Source organism: Apteryx rowi, unplaced genomic scaffold (genome assembly GCF_003343035.1).
Source record: "Apteryx rowi isolate R43461 unplaced genomic scaffold, aptRow1 scaffold_145, whole genome shotgun sequence".
Lineage (NCBI taxonomy): Eukaryota > Metazoa > Chordata > Aves > Apterygiformes > Apterygidae > Apteryx > Apteryx rowi.
In genome coordinates this window covers 1,788,624-1,807,185 of record NW_020447697.1, presented here as the reverse complement: position 1 = coordinate 1,807,185, position 18,562 = coordinate 1,788,624, and the positions used below count along the sequence as shown (strand labels likewise).

The 18,562-nt window shown below is 37.4% G+C and overlaps 1 protein-coding gene across 1 annotated transcript in view; it reads left to right on the top strand.

Annotated features, from left to right (window-relative positions):
- CCDC148 (coiled-coil domain containing 148) overlaps positions 1 to 18,562 on the top strand; it is a 63,644-nt gene that overhangs the window by 17,893 nt on the left and 27,189 nt on the right. Inside the window, exons 8-9 of the mRNA XM_026058262.1 lie at positions 2,679 to 2,817; positions 4,422 to 4,628. Of these exons, the coding sequence (XP_025914047.1) occupies positions 2,679 to 2,817; positions 4,422 to 4,628 (346 nt within the window). The remainder of the gene's footprint in view (positions 1 to 2,678; positions 2,818 to 4,421; positions 4,629 to 18,562) is intronic.

Sequence of the window (18,562 nt, the reverse complement as noted above, 5' to 3'; positions counted from 1 at the left end):
TATTTTTAGTATATGAAAAAAAAACCCTCAGCTCAGACATCTATATTCATAGTCTTTCCTAAGAAATTTAAGCAATTGCCTATAAAGAAACACTTTCATTGCCTGAGAATGTCTGCTTTTGCTAATGTAATTTCACATTTTATGTTGTCTCCAACATTTGCTTGGTAGTTGTCAGTAGCTGCAAATAAACTTTTTACAGGAGTTAGATCTTTCTCTCCCCCCCATTTGGAAACCACTTCCATTTCTTTTCATGATGGCTGGGATTTAATAGCAAGCAGCTGGGTCCTGGAAATGGAAATGGTTTTTCAGATATGCCACACAGTTTCATATTATTCCTACTTCCCACTCACTTATCTTTCTCTTCTTATAAACTGTCTCACATAAGGTTGTTGAGGGACAGCTAGCTCCATCCACTATTTTATTAATATCAACATATTAATCAGTCTCCCAGTCAGGATTGTTACTTTAGTATTCATAGTCCTAAATCTGTCTCTGCACAAGTGATGTGGAGCTTTTCCTTATGAGCTTGTGCTGCTGTACTCGAATACCTCCTCCCAGAGGAAGCATCTGAAGTCTTGCAGACACAGGGAAGTCGGTGGGCAGTCAGCTAGGGTATGAATTTGTGTTGCCGTATATATCCCACCAGCTGCCTGTGAGAACGCTAAATATGAGTTAGCTTGTTCCGTTTAGATGGCGTTCTTTCTGTAAGAAATTAGGCTGCTGTTGAATTCTGTTTCTTACTGGCTACACCTTGCGACTTACTCCAAAGCTATGCAGGCTGCAAACCTTTTTCTTGTGATGAAAATCAAAGATATAAGTATCAGTGTATCCTGTTTGTATTCTGATTTGATACTGCTACTTGTAGACATTTTGGTTTTTTTTAGTTAAATTTCTATGCGTCACTTCCATTTTACTCTGCTCAACAGAGGGCCAGCAAAGAGTTAGTGCTTTATATTTTCCCCATAAAAACCCTTTCCTTAATGGAATCTCTGTATACAATGCAAACATTACTACTGCAGAGCTCTCTCTTTGAGATGTTTATAGCACTAATGGCTTTAATAATGTTATTAGTTTATTGAAGGAAGTAGGATGTGATTTCTTCTTACCTGGCCATCTTCACTGTGCTATCTGCATCAAGCCAAGACAAACTTTAAATATTTACTCAAAGAAAAACAAAATACTGTTCCGGAAAAGAAACAAGGTATTCACAAACCATTAAGGAATATGACTTTCATATTTCTGCTTAATTTGGTTATCATTATGTTGCTACCACGCTCATTGTGGAATAACGATTCTGTGCTGAACATTTTTGTTATAGTAAGCTAAAGAATCATTTTCTTTTCATGAAAGAGGTTTAAGTATTTGGGCGGGGGGGAGGGAGAAGAACCTTTGATCACTAACTGTATCTGCAAAGGTGGGAGAAAGTTAAATCCCTCTGTTCTACCTGATCATTTCTAAAACCACAGAAGTAAAACTAAAGGCTGTTAGTCTGCTTTAAAAAAAAACATGTAAAATGAATACCTTAGGTGAAGTTAAGCCAAGAAAAGTGGACCTCAGTCCAACTTCATGCCAACTTGTAACAGCAGAACATGCCAGTAGAAAAAAAGGTGACGTACACGTTATCAGGAGAGTGGGCACCCTTGTCTGACAGTATGTTACTTGGAAAACTGGTTGTTAAAATGGAATATTGTGTCTTTGTGTTCTTGAGATATGTCTGTAGGTGAAGCTTTCAGTTTCTTACAATTAACAGGTCTAGGGATATTTTCTTTCTCCCTCCTTCAGTGTTCCAGAATATTGTACAATGTTGATTATATATTGTTTCTACTGTCCAAAATTTTTTGAAGAGAAGTTATATTAAACTGAATTATTATTTTTTTAAATGCTTGTATTCACTGTTTGCTCTTTAGAAATAATAATGCTACACAATCTAGTTTAATATTAATTATATATAAACATCTCACATAAAAGCAATTTGGTCCTCTATTTTAAAATATCTGATATTTCTACCTACACAAGGATAAAGTGGTCCTAACATCTTCCTGAGTACAAGGCTATTAAATACCAAGACACTACTAGTGACTAAGGAAGTCCAAGAGTTGCAGACAGGTGGAGGCAGGAATTTGGTGGTGGTGGAGGTGGTGGGGTTTAGATTCATATGATTATCTTCTTTTAATTTTCTCAAGGCTTTTAGCCACTTTTAAAAACAGGTCACTGGGCTCAGTAGACCTTTTGTTCTGACTCAATATTGCTTCTCTTACATTAATGCTGACAATAAAAACTTGGCATTAATCCCTACAAGGTAAGGTTCAGATTGAGGATAAAACCTAATATCCAATCCTGTGTTACTCTGCTTAGTCTTATGTTACATCTTGCTGTTCTAATGTTCTGAAATACATGAATGTATACTGATTATTACACCTCCTATTTTAAAAGTTGTAAATCTTATGCTTTGGTGATACTGTTTTGGCTCTTGGAAGTTTGTTTTTAAACTAACCCATTTAGCCACATGCCAATATGAGATCATTTTACTGATGCTCACATATAGGTTCTGATCTCTTTCCTTGTCATCAAGCCCACTTAAAGATTAGGCCTTTAAAAAAAAAAAAAAAAAAAATTGGATCCAACCTCCTTTTTAAATTTTAAATTATATTGGGGCTGATTGTTTTGAATTTCTGTAGGAACATTAACTGGAAAGAAGATGATCAGTGGGTTTATCAGACTGTTATCAATCAGTATCCAAGTGATCTTCTGAGAAGAAGGACTTTGTACCTCGATGTGTTGCAGAGATATCTTCCTCACAGATCTAGGCATGATCTGGTCAGTGGTCTTTTAAATACTAGATCAATTATATAAATTCTTCTATATAGTGTATAGTGAGCATTTGTATTAAAGAATTGTTTATCAAAGTGTTTTACAGTAAAATTTCTGAATTCTAAAAGAAATTTTATTTTGTGCAAGGAAGAATGGATGTCTCTGTCTTTAAAATGCCTCATCTTGAAAATCTATTACTTCTTCAAAATAAGCACTGTGGAAATTTTATAGTTCTGTCTACCCTTACAGCCAGATTCACTAAATTACTTTGCTAGTATTGCTTTTGCTGTAAGGGTTTATAGTTATGTCACGCTCCTCTGGTTCTCTGGTTATTATTTTTATGAGGAAGTACAATATTGTTGCACTGTCTAGAGCTAGTTATTTTAATTGGTCTATGGCACATGTACATGAGGAAGGATGGAAAGTTATCTCCTTCTATCAAGAATTATTTTTATTTGCATAATGCCTTTCAAATTGATTGCTGATTCCTTTTATACTCCGTAGTGAAAATGCACAAAGCAGTTAATAGAGAATCCTAGTTCAAGGCCAGATCACTTCAGGGTATTGTAGAGAAAGTCAGAGTCTTTTTCTCTCTCCATGTATTTTAGAGCACTACTTCCTTATGTTAGAATAGTGCATAGTGCAAAGGACTGATAGTGATGATTATGCGTAGTTTCACCAAAAGGAAAGTTCTTGTGGATTTCAGAACATCAGCATGTGAGAACTGGGCTAAACAATCATGTGCTTTGCATAATGTATGTGTATTTAAAAAATACAGCCATTATTAATTGGCCTCCATAATTCTTTGAAGCTTTGTTAAAATTTAAAAATCCTAAATTTTGAATCATAATTCTGCTTTGAATTGATACATCTTAGTATATGTATTAGCATGACAAATACAGAAATGTTGAAACAGTACTAGGGATCTGTTCTTAAAATATTTACATTGTATTAGCATAACTAAACTTTAATCCTTTTATTTCTCCTTCCCTCTGAAGAATACAGTATCATTGGACAAGTGCTGAGCACTTGATCTAGTAGCGGATCACTAGAGAGATCTATTTTTAGAAGAGGAAAGAAAAAAGTAAAGAAATTAGGAAAGAAAAAATAAAGCTTATTCTCATCTGTGCTGTATTTGTACAACTCTTAAGTGGAGCTCTGTTTCTGTAAAGATCATAATTAGCTATGAAGAACCTCATCTTGCAAAAAGTACTCAGTATCTCCAAAAATGTACTGGAAGTACCTAACTTGCATATTTATATTTCTATGATTTAGGGTAAGAAGGGACCATTGCATTTCATTCAGTTATTCATATTCCAGAACTGTAGTTCAGAAAAGAACGTGGGGATCTCGGGACGCTGAAGTGCTATGTGATACAGGCAGAGAGCAGGAAAAGGCTGGGGTGCTACCACCGCCTATCAACATTGGGAGGCTGCAGTGTACTTAACACCTGACAGAATATTTCTGGGCCCTAACCTGTGGATTCCATAGGAATATTGTTGTAATAATAAGTAAAACAATGCTGTTTAAGGTTTGCAAAAATATCTAGAATTATTTTGTTTTATTAATGCATAGTTTTAAAACATTTCTGAAATGTTTTACTTTTTTAGGTTGTTCATGAGAAAGCTTGGGATCGTTACCATTTCACTAAGAATCAACGCAAACTTTTGATATTAAATTGGGGTCAGGCTAGGAAAGCCTTTTTATTTAAGGCAGTGACAGCTGTTGCTGAAGCCTCTGCTGCTCATGAGACAGAACTAGCGTTGGCTAATACCAGACAAAAGCAACAGGAGCTCTGTGATGATCTGAAAGCAAAGGTAGGTTCAATTATAAGTTCACCACATACAAATCTGTTCTTTACTGGCAAATTCAAAATGAATGTAAGCAAAAAACTTAAAAGTTACAATGTTTAGGAAAAGAAAAGCTAACTGAAGGCAGTTGTCACAGTCCTGTTTTTACTAACCTAATTTAATTGTTTTGGGCAGTTACAAGAAAACCAGCTACAATATGTTGGCAGAGTTTAGAATGTTTTGTGAAGCCTGACCTGCAAATGGTTTTGACGATGTTCTGTTTCATCACCAATAGGCATCCTTGTTTCATACTAATTTTTCCATCTCTTCAACTCAGTTTGTCTTTTTTTGATTAAGACTTTGGTTCTATACTACCTAGCACATTTTTGGCCTTAATATGAGTGTCATGCCATGTGTATAATCTCTGTAAAAACTGTGATCGCATTTATTTTCATGGATTTTGAGCATCATCTAAGAGTCTGAACTGGGATTTCAGTATTAGAAGCACAAGAATTGTTCTGCGGTTTACAATATGAGAGAGTGTAACTTAGCTACCAGGATTAGCGGTCTGGCACCAGATCCTTTGGGTTCTTGTTTAACCTTGGCAAATCATGTAATGTTTTTGTGCTTTGGTTTCTTCCTGAACAAAATGGGATTGTTACCTATATCACGTGAGGTTTACTTCATAAATGCTTTTAATATTAGAATGCTCAAGAGTGGCAGCTTGAGAAACCTATTCCGTTCATCATCACTATCACCAGCTTTTTACATTAATATTAGTCTGTTTTCAGAGAAATAATCAGAGAATATCTGTCTTTTTATTTTTAAGAATGCATGCTTTCTAAGACCTGAAAAAAATTGATCCCATAACTTGTTTGGCTTTGTTATGGAGGTTTCACAAATATTCTGAAAGGTGCTTTACTGTGTTAACATGGGTGGAAAAGGGGAAAATCACTCTTCTGAGCATGAAAAATTTGTTTGAACTGCTTTCCGTGATTTTCCACTTGCACAGAAATTAACATATGAAAGCATACGTAGAGTATTATTCTCACTTTACTAGTATTTTCTTTGTTGGACACTTGCCTTTCAGTGAAATATAAGAAAGTTGATTTTGGTTTTATACAAATGGATATTATTAAAAGACAGTACCAAGGCAGACTCCCACTTTGGGCTATATTCTTCAAAATAATTACTTTGGATTACAGAATTGTGAATGAAATTAGAATGTGGCCTTCTGCACAAAACATCCTTGTCTAGATCTTTAACCTGATGTACTTAATGTCTCAGATCCTCTTCTTCCTCCCTGCAGAAGCTCAGTGAGTTTTATTAGGATGTCAGTTACCCTTCTCTTAATGGATTGGCCCTGGATTGAGATCTGGCTTTGAATGAAGCACTCTCCAGGAGACGTATGTCAGAACAACTACAGTGAATTTCTAAGGACTTTTAGGGTACTGTCTGAGTACTCTTCTTTCTGCATCTTTCATGGGCCCCGCAGACATATAAGATGATGCTGTGTATACTGACTGTGTGTCAGTGAAGAGGTTCCTGTGCCTAGCCACGTCTGGAAAACTTCCTATCTTTGTAACATCACTCTGGTAGCATAAAATTGATCTTTATGTAGCAGGGGCTTGACTGCAATGTTTAGCCTGCCAGAGTTTTGTGTACTTGTACCTTATACATTTTTGGGGGATTTCCAGTCCTTCGGATTTTTATCCTTTCCGGAGTGCTGCATCTAGGGTAAAATACTAAAGTAAACCTATACTCTGATTAGTATTTTTCATATTGATGCTAGTTGTGGCCTGTATTGATAATACATAAAGTGCTGTCTCCTGTTTCTGGAGTCTTCTGTCATTGGAAGGTTTGAACCTAAACGCTTCCGAGTTGGAAACTGTCTGGGCTTGACTGAGTGGGGAGTACTCCAGAGAGGTTTTCCAGTACTTGCTTTGTTTCCAGGGATCCAGAAACTACAGATTAACTCCTGCAGCAGACTTCCCTGGAGCCAAGTGATGTAAGGAAGGATTCTGTAGAGTCGTTTTTCTCCGGTTTCAGGTCTCCCTTTTTTGGATTTGCTATGTCTCTCTTACCTGCACTAGCAGAGCTGGAAGGGCTGTTTATTCCAGAATTGTGAACTTTAGGAGCTGGTCTTTTTTCTCCCCCCCCCCCCCCCTTAAAGTAACAAGAAAGTGTTGGAGCTGTTATGTTGGCTTTCATGTTGCTTAAAGTTCTTGCTGATCCATTGAACACTGTGTGAAAGTTTATATTCTGACCTCCTGTTTCCAGTAACTTGGAACTTTTTGTAACTTAAACCTATTAGGCCCACACTCTTCAAGGGTTGCTTTCAGTCAAAGGTGACTTTGTTAAAATGTTGAAAGTTTGATCAAAAATAATTCACCTATTTCCCCAGTAAAGAGAAATGAAAAAGAAATATCTCTTTCATTAAAGGAAGAAATCATTGTGACCTTACTTTGAACAGCTCTACAGCTGAAAGGGCTAGAGGATGAAAGTTGAAATTTGGCAAGGAACTAGCTGTTTTTCAGCAGAAATGGTTCTGAATGTATCCATATTTTTTGTTTGGATTTGACAGGTAAATGTATTTGAAAACTCGTACTTTACACAGTTGTAGTTCTTCTGAAGTGTGTTACAAAAGAATGTCATGCTGTTGTAAGTAGCTGTCAGCAACTAACAGCTACAAAAGTAACTCTTGGTCTATTGAATTAATTTTAAACTGATTTAAAAACCCATCCTCAAATATTATGAGGCTCTATAGATGAGGTAAAAAGTGGACCCGTCTCAGTGATGAAATGAGTATAGAGCTGGAAACCAGAAAATAGGGTTGTGCTCCCACTTTTTGTTTTTTGCCATTGATTGACTTAATTCTTTGCATTTCAGTAAGCTTATTTTAAGGAAATCTTATTTGTATGACTCCTCAAGGGGAAACCTAACTACAATAATGGCTTGTTTGTGCAGTAAACTCTAAGTATGCCTTGTGAAGAGCATACATCCTGAATGTAAGAGATATAAATCTTCTTAATTACACTAGCCGGTCTCAGAGAAAGTCATAGCACTTATATACCTGTTTACAGCATCTGTAAAATGAAGTTATGACACATGCTTGCTGTAAGATCTACATTTTGAAATGGTTCTAGAAATGCAAAGGTCTATTGAAATACAGTAGATCTAAATTAGATCTATTTTGTAGACAGAATATTTGGAAATACATGAAAATTGTAATGGTTTGTTTAAGCAGCTGTCAGTGATGAAGACTGGGAGAAGTCTAGGCTCTGAACATGACATCTCATCTAACTTCTCAGTCAATAAACCATTTAGCCTGTTTAACATATTCTGTTTGTAGATTTCCAGGCTTCTTGGAGTTTGTGGGGGGTTTTCAAAAAGGTTTTTCTTTCTCTGGATGTGAAAATCTTTCTTCCTAATTGTACTACAGATTTAGCAGCACAAAAGAGAAAGAAATGTAATTTTAATATGTGACAGGCTATGTAAAGTATTTTTTTATTACAGTAAATAATAATCACTAATACCACCTAACTTTTACATAGCTCTTTTCATCTGTCAACTTGAAACCATTTTTACAAAGGATTCTAATATTTTTATTTTCACCTTTACAGCTGGTAAAAGCAGTGTAAAAGCTGGGGCTAGAATCGTATCCCTTCAGTCTGATTCTTTACACCCTGGAAATACTTCTGTACATCTTTTACCTTACCATCACAAAATGTTTTACTCCATCAGGGTAAAATCTGAATCTTGCAAATGGAGAAAATGAGACATAGAAATGCTAATCTCCATTTTGTAAATGTGGCAAATAAGATAACAAAGTGCTAAGTGATTTGGACTTGGATATCTGGTAAGCTTCTAGTACAGCAAGGAATAAAACAAGGAACTCTGGAATTCCAGCTCTGTGGTCATTCACACAAACATGTTTGTCCTCTTAAGAAAACTATGCAAGAGTCATACATCTCTGAAAAAGTTCTTGATAAGTAAAAGTTAGTGGAAATGTGAGTACAGAAATTTATTATGTGTAAGAAACCAAGCATATTTAAAGTGGAAATATGGCTAAAGCAACATAATCAGAGTAAGCTTTCCACTGTAAAAAAACAACAAACAAATTAGAAACAAAAGGGATAAAGGAATAATGAGCAGACTAAATAATACATTATTTAATGCTGTTTTAAATGTATTAAGAGCAACTATGCCATCTGTGAGGCTCTAGGCCTTATGACTGACAAGAGGTGATACAATTAGAGTACAGCATCAGAAAAGTTAAATTCATGTTTATAGCAGTTTTTACTTGGGGAGAGGTTTTTAAAATTTTTCCTGCATGTTCCATCTCACACAAGATCAATGTGTGTCCTTAACAGAAATCAGAGCCTCTAAGGAGGAATTACAAAACAACTCAAGAAACTCAAGTGAAATAAATCATGAGGACCATATGGTAGTTATCTGAATGAAATAGTGCGAAGTGGATAATACTAGTGAGAATATATTATATATCCTTAAAGAGCAAATGTTCCTCATACATATCTTTAACCACCCCCCCACCAAAAAAAAAACAACAAAAAAAACCCAAGCAAAACAAAAACGTGGTGGGGTTACACCTCAGATGAATAACTGAGAATCATTCTTGTTTGGTATGCTTTTTATACTGTGTGTCTCTAACCAGTTTCATGGTTCTGTAGCTGATGCTGTGTTTTAGTAAAATTCCTCTTTCTAAACAACATAGAGAAGCAAATTGTTGCTCTATATCAAAGGGTAGTTTAGTAACAGGAAACAAATGAAGTGAGAGTGTGATCTTTTAGGAGGATTACTAGGGTGCTGCTTCACAGGCAGTGTTTAAAGGGTGGAAGTACTAGCTGTTCTGCAGTTGTAAATGCAATCAAGGTGTTTGCGTGTGTTCAAAACAGTATTTTTCTATTGAACGTATTTTAAAGTATATGTAATCCAGTTCTTTTCATCTTCATATGCAACACATTAGAAAGGACAGTCAAGGGAAGACCTACAAAATTAGATAAAAGGGCAGTTGAATTTTCTTTATATGATGCATAGTGGGCTCCTTCTTCCTTAGCATCAAGCAGTCTCCTTTCCTTCTGTTAAATCTTTGCTTTCTCTTTTTGCTTTCCAGTGTTAATCCCCACTTCAGTGCTAAATTCTCTTGCAACAGATTGTTTATTTTTGGAGAGCAGCTCCTGCATTCCTTATCCTGGCAGAAACTAAACATAAATTAATTTCAAAAGGAGAACAGTTAGGTGGAATTAACTGGGATATTACAAATTATAAGAAGCATGTTGCAGATTACCCTTCTTCTCCCTTCCTATATAATGAGAAGAAAGGAGGTTTAAATTGAATAATATATCAGTAAGCTTAGAGAAGAGCTGAACCTCCTTATTCAGCATATAGTCAAATCACTGACTTGAATGATATGATAGCCATAAAATATCAAAAATTGAAATATTGCAACAATATTTTAAAAAAAGTCTAGATAGCTATCAAATCTAATGCTTTGGCTATAATTTGATCATTTTGCAGGGAAGAGTTTTTTTTAAATATACATTACCTAAATAGTGAGATATTTAAAAGGAGAATTTTCTTTTTCAGAAACATTGAATATTGGTCATTGAATTAGTTGGATCTATTTGATGTAAATAAGAAATACAAATTTTAATAATCTGTATTTTAAATACATATACTCATTCAGGAAGTATGTGGTGAACTTAAGAGTTGTAGGATGTTATAGTATTTCTCCAAAGTGGATGTGAGCAAATCACCGAAGCCTCACCGAAGATAAGCCAACTCTGACTCAAAGTATGTTTTTAATCTAGAGCTAGTAAACTTGGATTTACTAGTTTGAGGTCAGTGCAGCATTGAGGAGTTGCACAGCTTTTGGGTCGGATCAAGTGCACATGCAGTAGGCTTGAAGAATAGGCAGAGACTGTCTCTGCAAATTTTCCTTGCTTTTTTCTCCCTGCTTTCTTTTCCCCCTTTTTCCTATGGCTCATGTATTTTATCAGATGATCTGTTGTTATTTCTGCCTGTATCAACCTCTCTACTAAAGTCTTCTCACAATATAATTATGTGAACGTTTTGTCTGAGGACAAAGCAGGTTTAAGGGGGTCCCACCCCGCAGTGCTTGTTCTTACTGCCTGGTGCAGTTCCCTGCTCTACGTTAGGTTGATGCAACTGTGAGGCCACAATGGAAAGGAAGAAAATGTTCTTGTAACTTCACCCTCTTTTGTTACACACACAACAAAAGTAATTGATAAAAAGTTTTATAAAGTATGTAGAAAGCACACATCCTCTATACTTTAAGCTACAAATGGAAAAGATAATTGTCCTTTTTGCTAATTAAAAAAGACATTAGCACAATACAAAAATAAATGACAAGGTAGTCATTCTGTTAAACAGATCTGTACATTGTGTTTCAGAGGGCTTTGAGAAATACTAATCTGAGAGAAACAGAAGTTCAGACACTATATATAACTTCCTGATTCATGAATTGTTTGCAATATAATATATAACTGCACACTTTCTGATCAGATAGTTGTTAGTTGCATACAATATATTTCAAGTTTGGTAACTATGTGAGGCAACATACAGGTAAGTGTAAGTGATCAACTTAATATAACTATATAACTACTGAGTTATCAGCTGAGCCCCAGTAGCAGACTCCCTGTGCTATGCCACTTGCATGGAAACTGTATTAGTTTACATCACCTTCATAGTTTGTTCAGGCTTTATAATCATATTAGAATTTATGCTGTGTGAGATAACATACAAATTTGAAAAACACTTTCATGATGCTTTGAGCTTAATAGATTTTATCTTTATCTGGGAAAGGCTAGGAGCAGTCACCCAGCAGCTTACTGCGGCTGACAAGGGATAGCTTGTTTACCTGCAACTCCGCTGCATGTGATTCTGTCCGTTCTGAGGAAGCTATCACCCTTGCATGCCTGATCTTAAATATTGGGCATAAACTGCAGGGTTTCAGTAGCAGGGGTGGCCTGCGTGGGAGGAGGCCATGGACTGCCCTGTGCTGGCTCTGGACGCATGCAAACAAAAACTTCAACCGATAGCACGGCACCTCAGCCCAGGCGTTTTTAAGAAGGTGCAGAGGTGACGTTGCTGGGGACACAGCTGGAGCCGTGCTCTTGGGAGGAGGCACCCTGCTGGAGAAGGTGCGTCTCTGAGGGGTCTGTGGCCTGCCGGTGATGCCCACTGGAGCAGGTACACTGCCAAAGGGGCTGTGCCCGGCGAGGACTGTGCTGGAGCAGACGAAAATCAGCAGAGGAGGAAAGCCAGTAAGAAGGAAGGAGTGGCAGAAAGAAACTGTCCGCACGTGATCCCAACCTTCCATGCTGCCCTTTGCCTCAACAAAGGAATTGGGATGGACTGAGTGTAATCCATGGCGAAAACGAGGGCAGCCGAGACTAGGAAGGGTGGAGGAGAGGTGTTTGAATTAAATTGAGTCAAGGGACAAGAAAGGAAAGCTGTTTCTCTAAGTATTTGTTTAATACTTGTTCTTTTTTTTTTTTTTTTCTCAGTACTCGAATCAGTGTTTGAAAGTTCTGTTAATTGGTCACTGAATAGCAGGACTGATGAAGCCCTACCTCTATGTCTTTTTATTCTCTTACCCAACCCCACTGCACGAACTTCAATTTCTTCTTTATTCCTGCCAATACCTGGTTCAGACAAGAGACTGTACGTCTGTGGCTAGTGGCTACTCTGTATTGATTGCTTGGCCAGTAAGTATGTGCTGATTATCGTGTCAGCTGCTGCCAATCAAACTGAAAAAGTCTAGTTTGTTTGTTTGTGATTTGTTTAGCTCCCTGGGACACTGATTAGATCCTGCTCCTTTACCTGACTGCTGAATTTGACAAAGCTTGTAGGATCTTAATTATATTTGAGACCTACACATATCTGTCAAATTTAGTTGAAATTGTCCAAAGATCCCCAAAAGTACTTGGGGGTGGATGGTCAGACAAGCAGACAGATCACCCTAACCTTATTTTCTTAGGAGAATTACCTTCCTGCCAGAGCTAGGAAAGTGACACCTCAGGCAAGCAAGCAGAATAATTTGCATTAAAAATTTCCAAAAGTAGTAAAGGATCAAAAGAGCTGTTCATAAGACTGCAGAAGGAAATAGAAAAGATAGTTTATGAAAGGACAGCAAATTTAGGTAAATAGTTGTAAATAGAAATGTAGTTTAAGGTTATGCATGTGTGAATATTTAAGGCAGTCTACATAATATTTAAACACATTAATAAAACGTTGACATTCCCCAGTGATGAGCAAAAAAAACGTTCTGCATAATAGTGACTGACGAGAGAGGAAATACAAAGACAGGCTGTGAAAACTAACTTGATTGCACATTGTCTTGAGTAGAGATGCTGTGGCAATATTTTAGCTCCAGGGTGCTGGAACTGATCTTATATTGGATTGAAAGGTTTACAGCTACCAATCCTCGCCCTTGTGACTAAGTTTCTTAACCAAAAAGTAATGCCTCCTTTTACGGGTTGGGTTTTAAAGAGGGTTATGCTCAAATGTTTTTTTCCCCCCCATATCTCTATTTCAGATTTAAATATTTTTATAAGTGAATAAAATTTTGACAGTTCTATTAATGACCAAAGCAGTTATTTTTAACCATTTTCTGATTTTCAGATGGGTTTTATGGAACAAAGTTAATTCTAATGACAGTTGCCTTGCTTTTCTTCATTATTTCTTGTGGACAAACAAACTACTCAAAAGTACTGGACAAAATCTAGTAGGGATGTGAACTTTCAGTGTTAATTTCAGAAGATAACCTCATTCTGACTGTAATTAGAAAAAACAAACATACATATTATTTCTTAACTATCTCATTACCAAATGTTTTTGTTATAGGTAAACGCGACAAATTGACAACCACTGGGGCCGGGTTGCATAAATCCCAATTTAATAGAATAATTGAGCAAGTCACAAGTAAGCAAAACAGCGCTGGGCGGCCGGGGGGGAGTCTCCTGCTCCACCAACGGCGCGCGCGATCCCCCCCTCACAGTCTCCTTATACGCGATTCCAGCCCCGGGTATACGKGGCACYTCCTGTAACTTCTGCGGTTGCGCCGGCTGTTGCTAGGGGGTCTTCTTCAGCCCTCTGGTGGTCGTGGGGATGAAGGCTGGAGTCTTCCTCTGCGTTGTGTGTGGTGACCCTCAGGTCGTGCATATATTTTACAACTGTGTGACCTCGCCATTGCCATATTAGGCTATCTAAACTAACATCGCCGCCTCGCTGGCTCCACTTAATTATCTCAGGCGGGGTACATGCCCTCATTGCAGGATGTTGTGGTTTTAGCCCGCAATTAGCGCCTAGTTTCATCGTAAAATCACTTCCCGATTTGATGTAACAAACTAGCACCTATCACATTTTAATACAAGACTTTTCATAAATCTCATTAATCACAGTCAGAAGTACAATACTATTAGTTTGTACTATTTGTCTGATTTGTCCTATTAAGCCTTATAGAGTCTGGACATGTTTCCGGTTGCTATTTGAATGTCCAATGTCCCTTAAATTTCATACTTCCTGTGCCTGCCCAAGCCATCTCTAAAGAGCATATCCAGCCGTTACTTCCTGTGAGTGTTAGAGTCACTGCGCAGCTGCTGTGGAGGCTCATGCGTTTCTTTCTGGGAGAATGTTTCGCAATTCTGTTCTGGAGATACAAATGTTTCACGACATCTATTCAGTTCCTTTTGCCTACTTCCTACCAGAAAGTCTCAGTGGTTTGAGTGGTGGATGTAGGGTTTGTAATAAGAAGAAATTGTGGGTGAATGCAAGTAAGTTTGAAAACACTTTTTTTTTTTTTTTTTAAGAAATGCATTACTTTTGAGTAGTCGTTGAGTAGACATTTCTGTATGATTAATGACTTCATATCTTTTTTCCTAGTTTTGTAAGAGTGCTACTGTCCTGTTCCATTTGTAAAGTATTTGAGGCTAACGGATTTATTATCCCATTAACACAAGAGGATTTTATGTGCTTAACTTCTATTAACCTTAATAGAAATCATCTGTGTAAATCCTTGCTCTTCTACAGGAGGCTAGATTTTTAATTTTATATTTTCCTCTTCATTTCCTTCCTTCTTTTCTTGCGAATATTTCCTTTTTTTCCTCCCTGAGAATGGAAGGGAGGCGCTCAGGCAAGAGACATACATCAGCAGGCACTACTTCTATCTATCTGGGGTATTCATGGCTAAGCTGTATTGCAAGTGAAGAGACTGCATTGCTAGTAATGAAAGTCACCTTTTTATGAATTTTCCATGTCAGTCTTCTAGTGATCTCAGTTTCACTTCACTCTTTGGCCAGTTCTACAGTAGATAAAAAGTAACAACCTTCTCTTGTGTTGGGAAATAAGAACTTTGCCAAATTCACTAAATCATCTTCATTGACTGGGTGATGTGTCCAGTAGGAACTGAACTGAGAAGAATATCCTTACTGAAGACCTCTTGTTGCAATCCTAGAATTCTTTTAGTCCATGACTCTTTATACCTTTTTAATCACCTCTTACATATGTTTTGCTTAATTCTCTTTTTCAGAACTCACTAGAAATGATAGCTCTAAAATGCACTTTTCTTTGTAAACAGAATTCCTATGGGCATCAGCTTGTTCTGAGGCTGCAGTTCTTTTCTTAAAAACTTGAAGGAAAATTTTCATGGTTGATTATAGATCCAAGCTGGCAATTAAGAGACGTTTTTCCCCCCCACCCCCACCCCCACTCCTCCACCCCCTGGTGCATTGTAGCTGCTTTTTGGAAAAATGAAGAGGTATCCCAAACTTACCACAGATAGGATAACTCTCAATTGCATGCTCAGAAACAGGGTGGAAAAGCTGGGCAAAGATGTAATGGAGTTGGGAAGGAGGGTAAGAAAGGAGAGGAGCTAGTCCTAGGAGTAGGAGATCGTTTGCTTATTTGAACTACCGATATTTCTTGTTGTGCTTTTGGACTCTCTCTACTAGTCCTGAGCTTCCTCTTTCTTTTGTGCTTCATACAAATATTGTTTGCAGTAGCTGTAAGAAAACCTTAGTTTGACCCTTGACCTAGGGGACTCTTTAGCCTGAATAATCCTAAGGACAGGGAGTGGATGCCGATTCCCATGCAGTTTGGAACTCCTCCTTTTCAGAGGTTATTTAGTGATTCTGAGCTACTTGGAATCTACATGGACAAGCTGTAAAGTTATTGAGCTTTTCTGTTTTCAAGTGTACTAAATTTGCATCTAACTTCAGAAGTTTAAGCTGAAGCTTAGTCGCACAATAGGAATTTTGTTGCTGCTTATACCAATTTTTGACCCAGGTGACATGCACAATATGGTACAATACTAAGCCCAGGCAGCCTGTGCCGTCTCGCCTGTGAGACGGGAAATGAGACTTCCTGGCTGTTTGACTTTGCTGGATTTCCCACCTGCTTTGCAGAGCTACTCCTGAGAACTGTAGGACAAGTGGATGTAGATACAGCCTGTAGATGCAGCCTATCCATTGTCTTATCTGTAGGGTTATTTTTGTATTGCATTCCTTGAAATACTACTTGAATATCTAGTTGTCTTGTAATCACATTTCAGCATTTCTGACCTTGCAACACTGATTGCTGCTGCTATTGCTTTCAGTTGCACAGTGATTCCACAATAAAAGTGCTGATTCTTTCACTAGTGCTGAAATAATGCTGTCAAGTTCCTCATATTAACTTTGCAGTACTTATGTCACTATGCAGCATCTTCAACTGTGGACTTATTTTTCTTGAAGAAACCTTCTAAAAATTTTCCTAGGCATTCTTAGAATCAGTCTTAAATAGCTCAATAGAGAATTGCATACTGTAAGAAAAATAAGGAAAGGTGTGCAGAAATATTTCAGGAATTAGTAAAACTCAGACTTCTGAAAGTGCTACTGGAAGAGAGAGCTGGAAAGGGTCAGTGGGAATATCAGAGGATTTTGTTTTGTCCCTTTCAGTTACGACTTCCACTACTAACTTTATCACACAACCAGTAAGATTATTGGGAATTCTTGCTTAGAATTTGAATTCTGTCTGCTTAATCTATCTGTATAGCATCGTGTAGCATGCCAGAACACTGCTCTGGAGCTCTGTGCAGTCATTCTGTAACACTTTTCCTCCTGCCATTTTGTGTCCCTCTGGTTTGTAGTGCATTTCTGCCTCCGTTTCCAAGGGCTGGTTTACTCCCTGGATGACTTTTACCGTACAGACCCTCTCTGCACCAGTCAGTTGTTCTGTGTTCCTGCTTGTCTACCTATGCAGTTTAGCTGCTAGGAGGAACTTGATGCCAACTCCCTTAGCATGACCCTAGGCAAATTCAAGATCTCTTATACTGTAAGCCAGTCTTGTTTAAAGAGAAGACTTTACATGGTGCAACTGTAGCATGCATTAACTTAATGCACACTCGCTCAAAAATTGTTTTGTCATTAAAATAGATATTTATGTAGCATTAAGTACAGGGTAAAATGCATTATTACTATTCAGATGTTAGAGTGAAAAAACTAATTTATTGCCTTAATTAGTTTGTAGTTTATTTTACATTATTGTCATATGCAGTATTGAAATAATAAACTGAAAATAGATATGTACCCATTCTGTTCAGCACAGCAGTTTAATAATTCACTTGGCAAAAACTCCTCTCATAACACACAAACTGTGAAATGTGTTTGAAATGCCAATTGTAATTAAAAACTTTCAGAACTTTACATTGGCAGTGGTTGTACTGCTAAAATGTAAGCTTGTTTGTGAAACAGGCAGTAGGGGATCCAGCTTGCAGTGTATTTTTAATATTAGTTTAATATTAGTTTAACAACCAGGGTTTTTTAATATTTAAACAGAACATTTAATGTTGACACAATAAAGTCTACCCTTCTGATTTTGTACCGTCAGGAATGAAGGAATGCAATCAAGAACACATTAAGTTTTTTGCGCGTTCTGTGGTCCCAGACTGCCTTAGTGATTCAGAATTGTTGTTCAGAGAGTTGTTTGTTTGTTTTGTTCTTCAGATCTATACAATATTACTTCTGGAAGGAAAACCCGACAAAGATGGTGGGTTTTCTTGAAAAGCGTAAATTGTAGGAACTATTGAAATTCAGTGTCAGGTCATCACTTCTGAACAGAAGAATGTTAGCGGTATGGCAATGCCTGCCACGGAGATGCCTCAACCCTTATGCTCCGTTTCATTGCCTGCTCCTTGTTGTTGTTGCTTGTGCTGCAGCGGTGCACAGAGGCTCTCAGACACGAGTGGGTTCCCACAGTGCCATGTCTTGTGTAAACACAGCCAAGCGCAGTTTGCAAGGTAAATACAGATGCAGGCTTGGCCTCAGTAAGAGGCTATGCTCCACATCCTTTGTTTTCATGAGTTAAGGTAGTCTAGCTCCTAATTTTTCAGCCTGTGTCAATATGGTTAGGGAACTGGTTTGGGAATGTTTTCAATCCGGCCCATATTTTCTTCTGTGAACTGTGCTCCCATGAAGTTCCCCTTCCTAGACAGTCTGGCCCACCAAATAAGTTGGGGTTATGGGACTAGAAAGACTGTCTAGCAGAGAGATGATTTTAATTGTCAAATGTGGTTTAAAAATTGAAACATTTTGATATTTGAATCAGTTGTTTATTTTCTAATTTTTTAACTTAGCTCAGCTCTGTTAAAAATATTTTATCCTAGACAGCTCTAAACCTTGATGTGGGGAAGTCATGGCATAATGCCAGCTTACTGAATCACATCTCATAAATATTTTGCAAACAGTGCTTTTCCGTGTTTGTTTGTTTTTTCCTTCTTTTTGTTGAAATAATGAATCACTTCTTAAAGGAGGTGACTCCTCTTTTCCCTTAATGAAAAGGGATGGACTGGATGAACATGGGAGGGAACTGGGATAAGGTAAACTAATTTCAGATGCTGCCTCCAGAAGAGACTAAATGGATATTGTGGGAAAGTATAATAC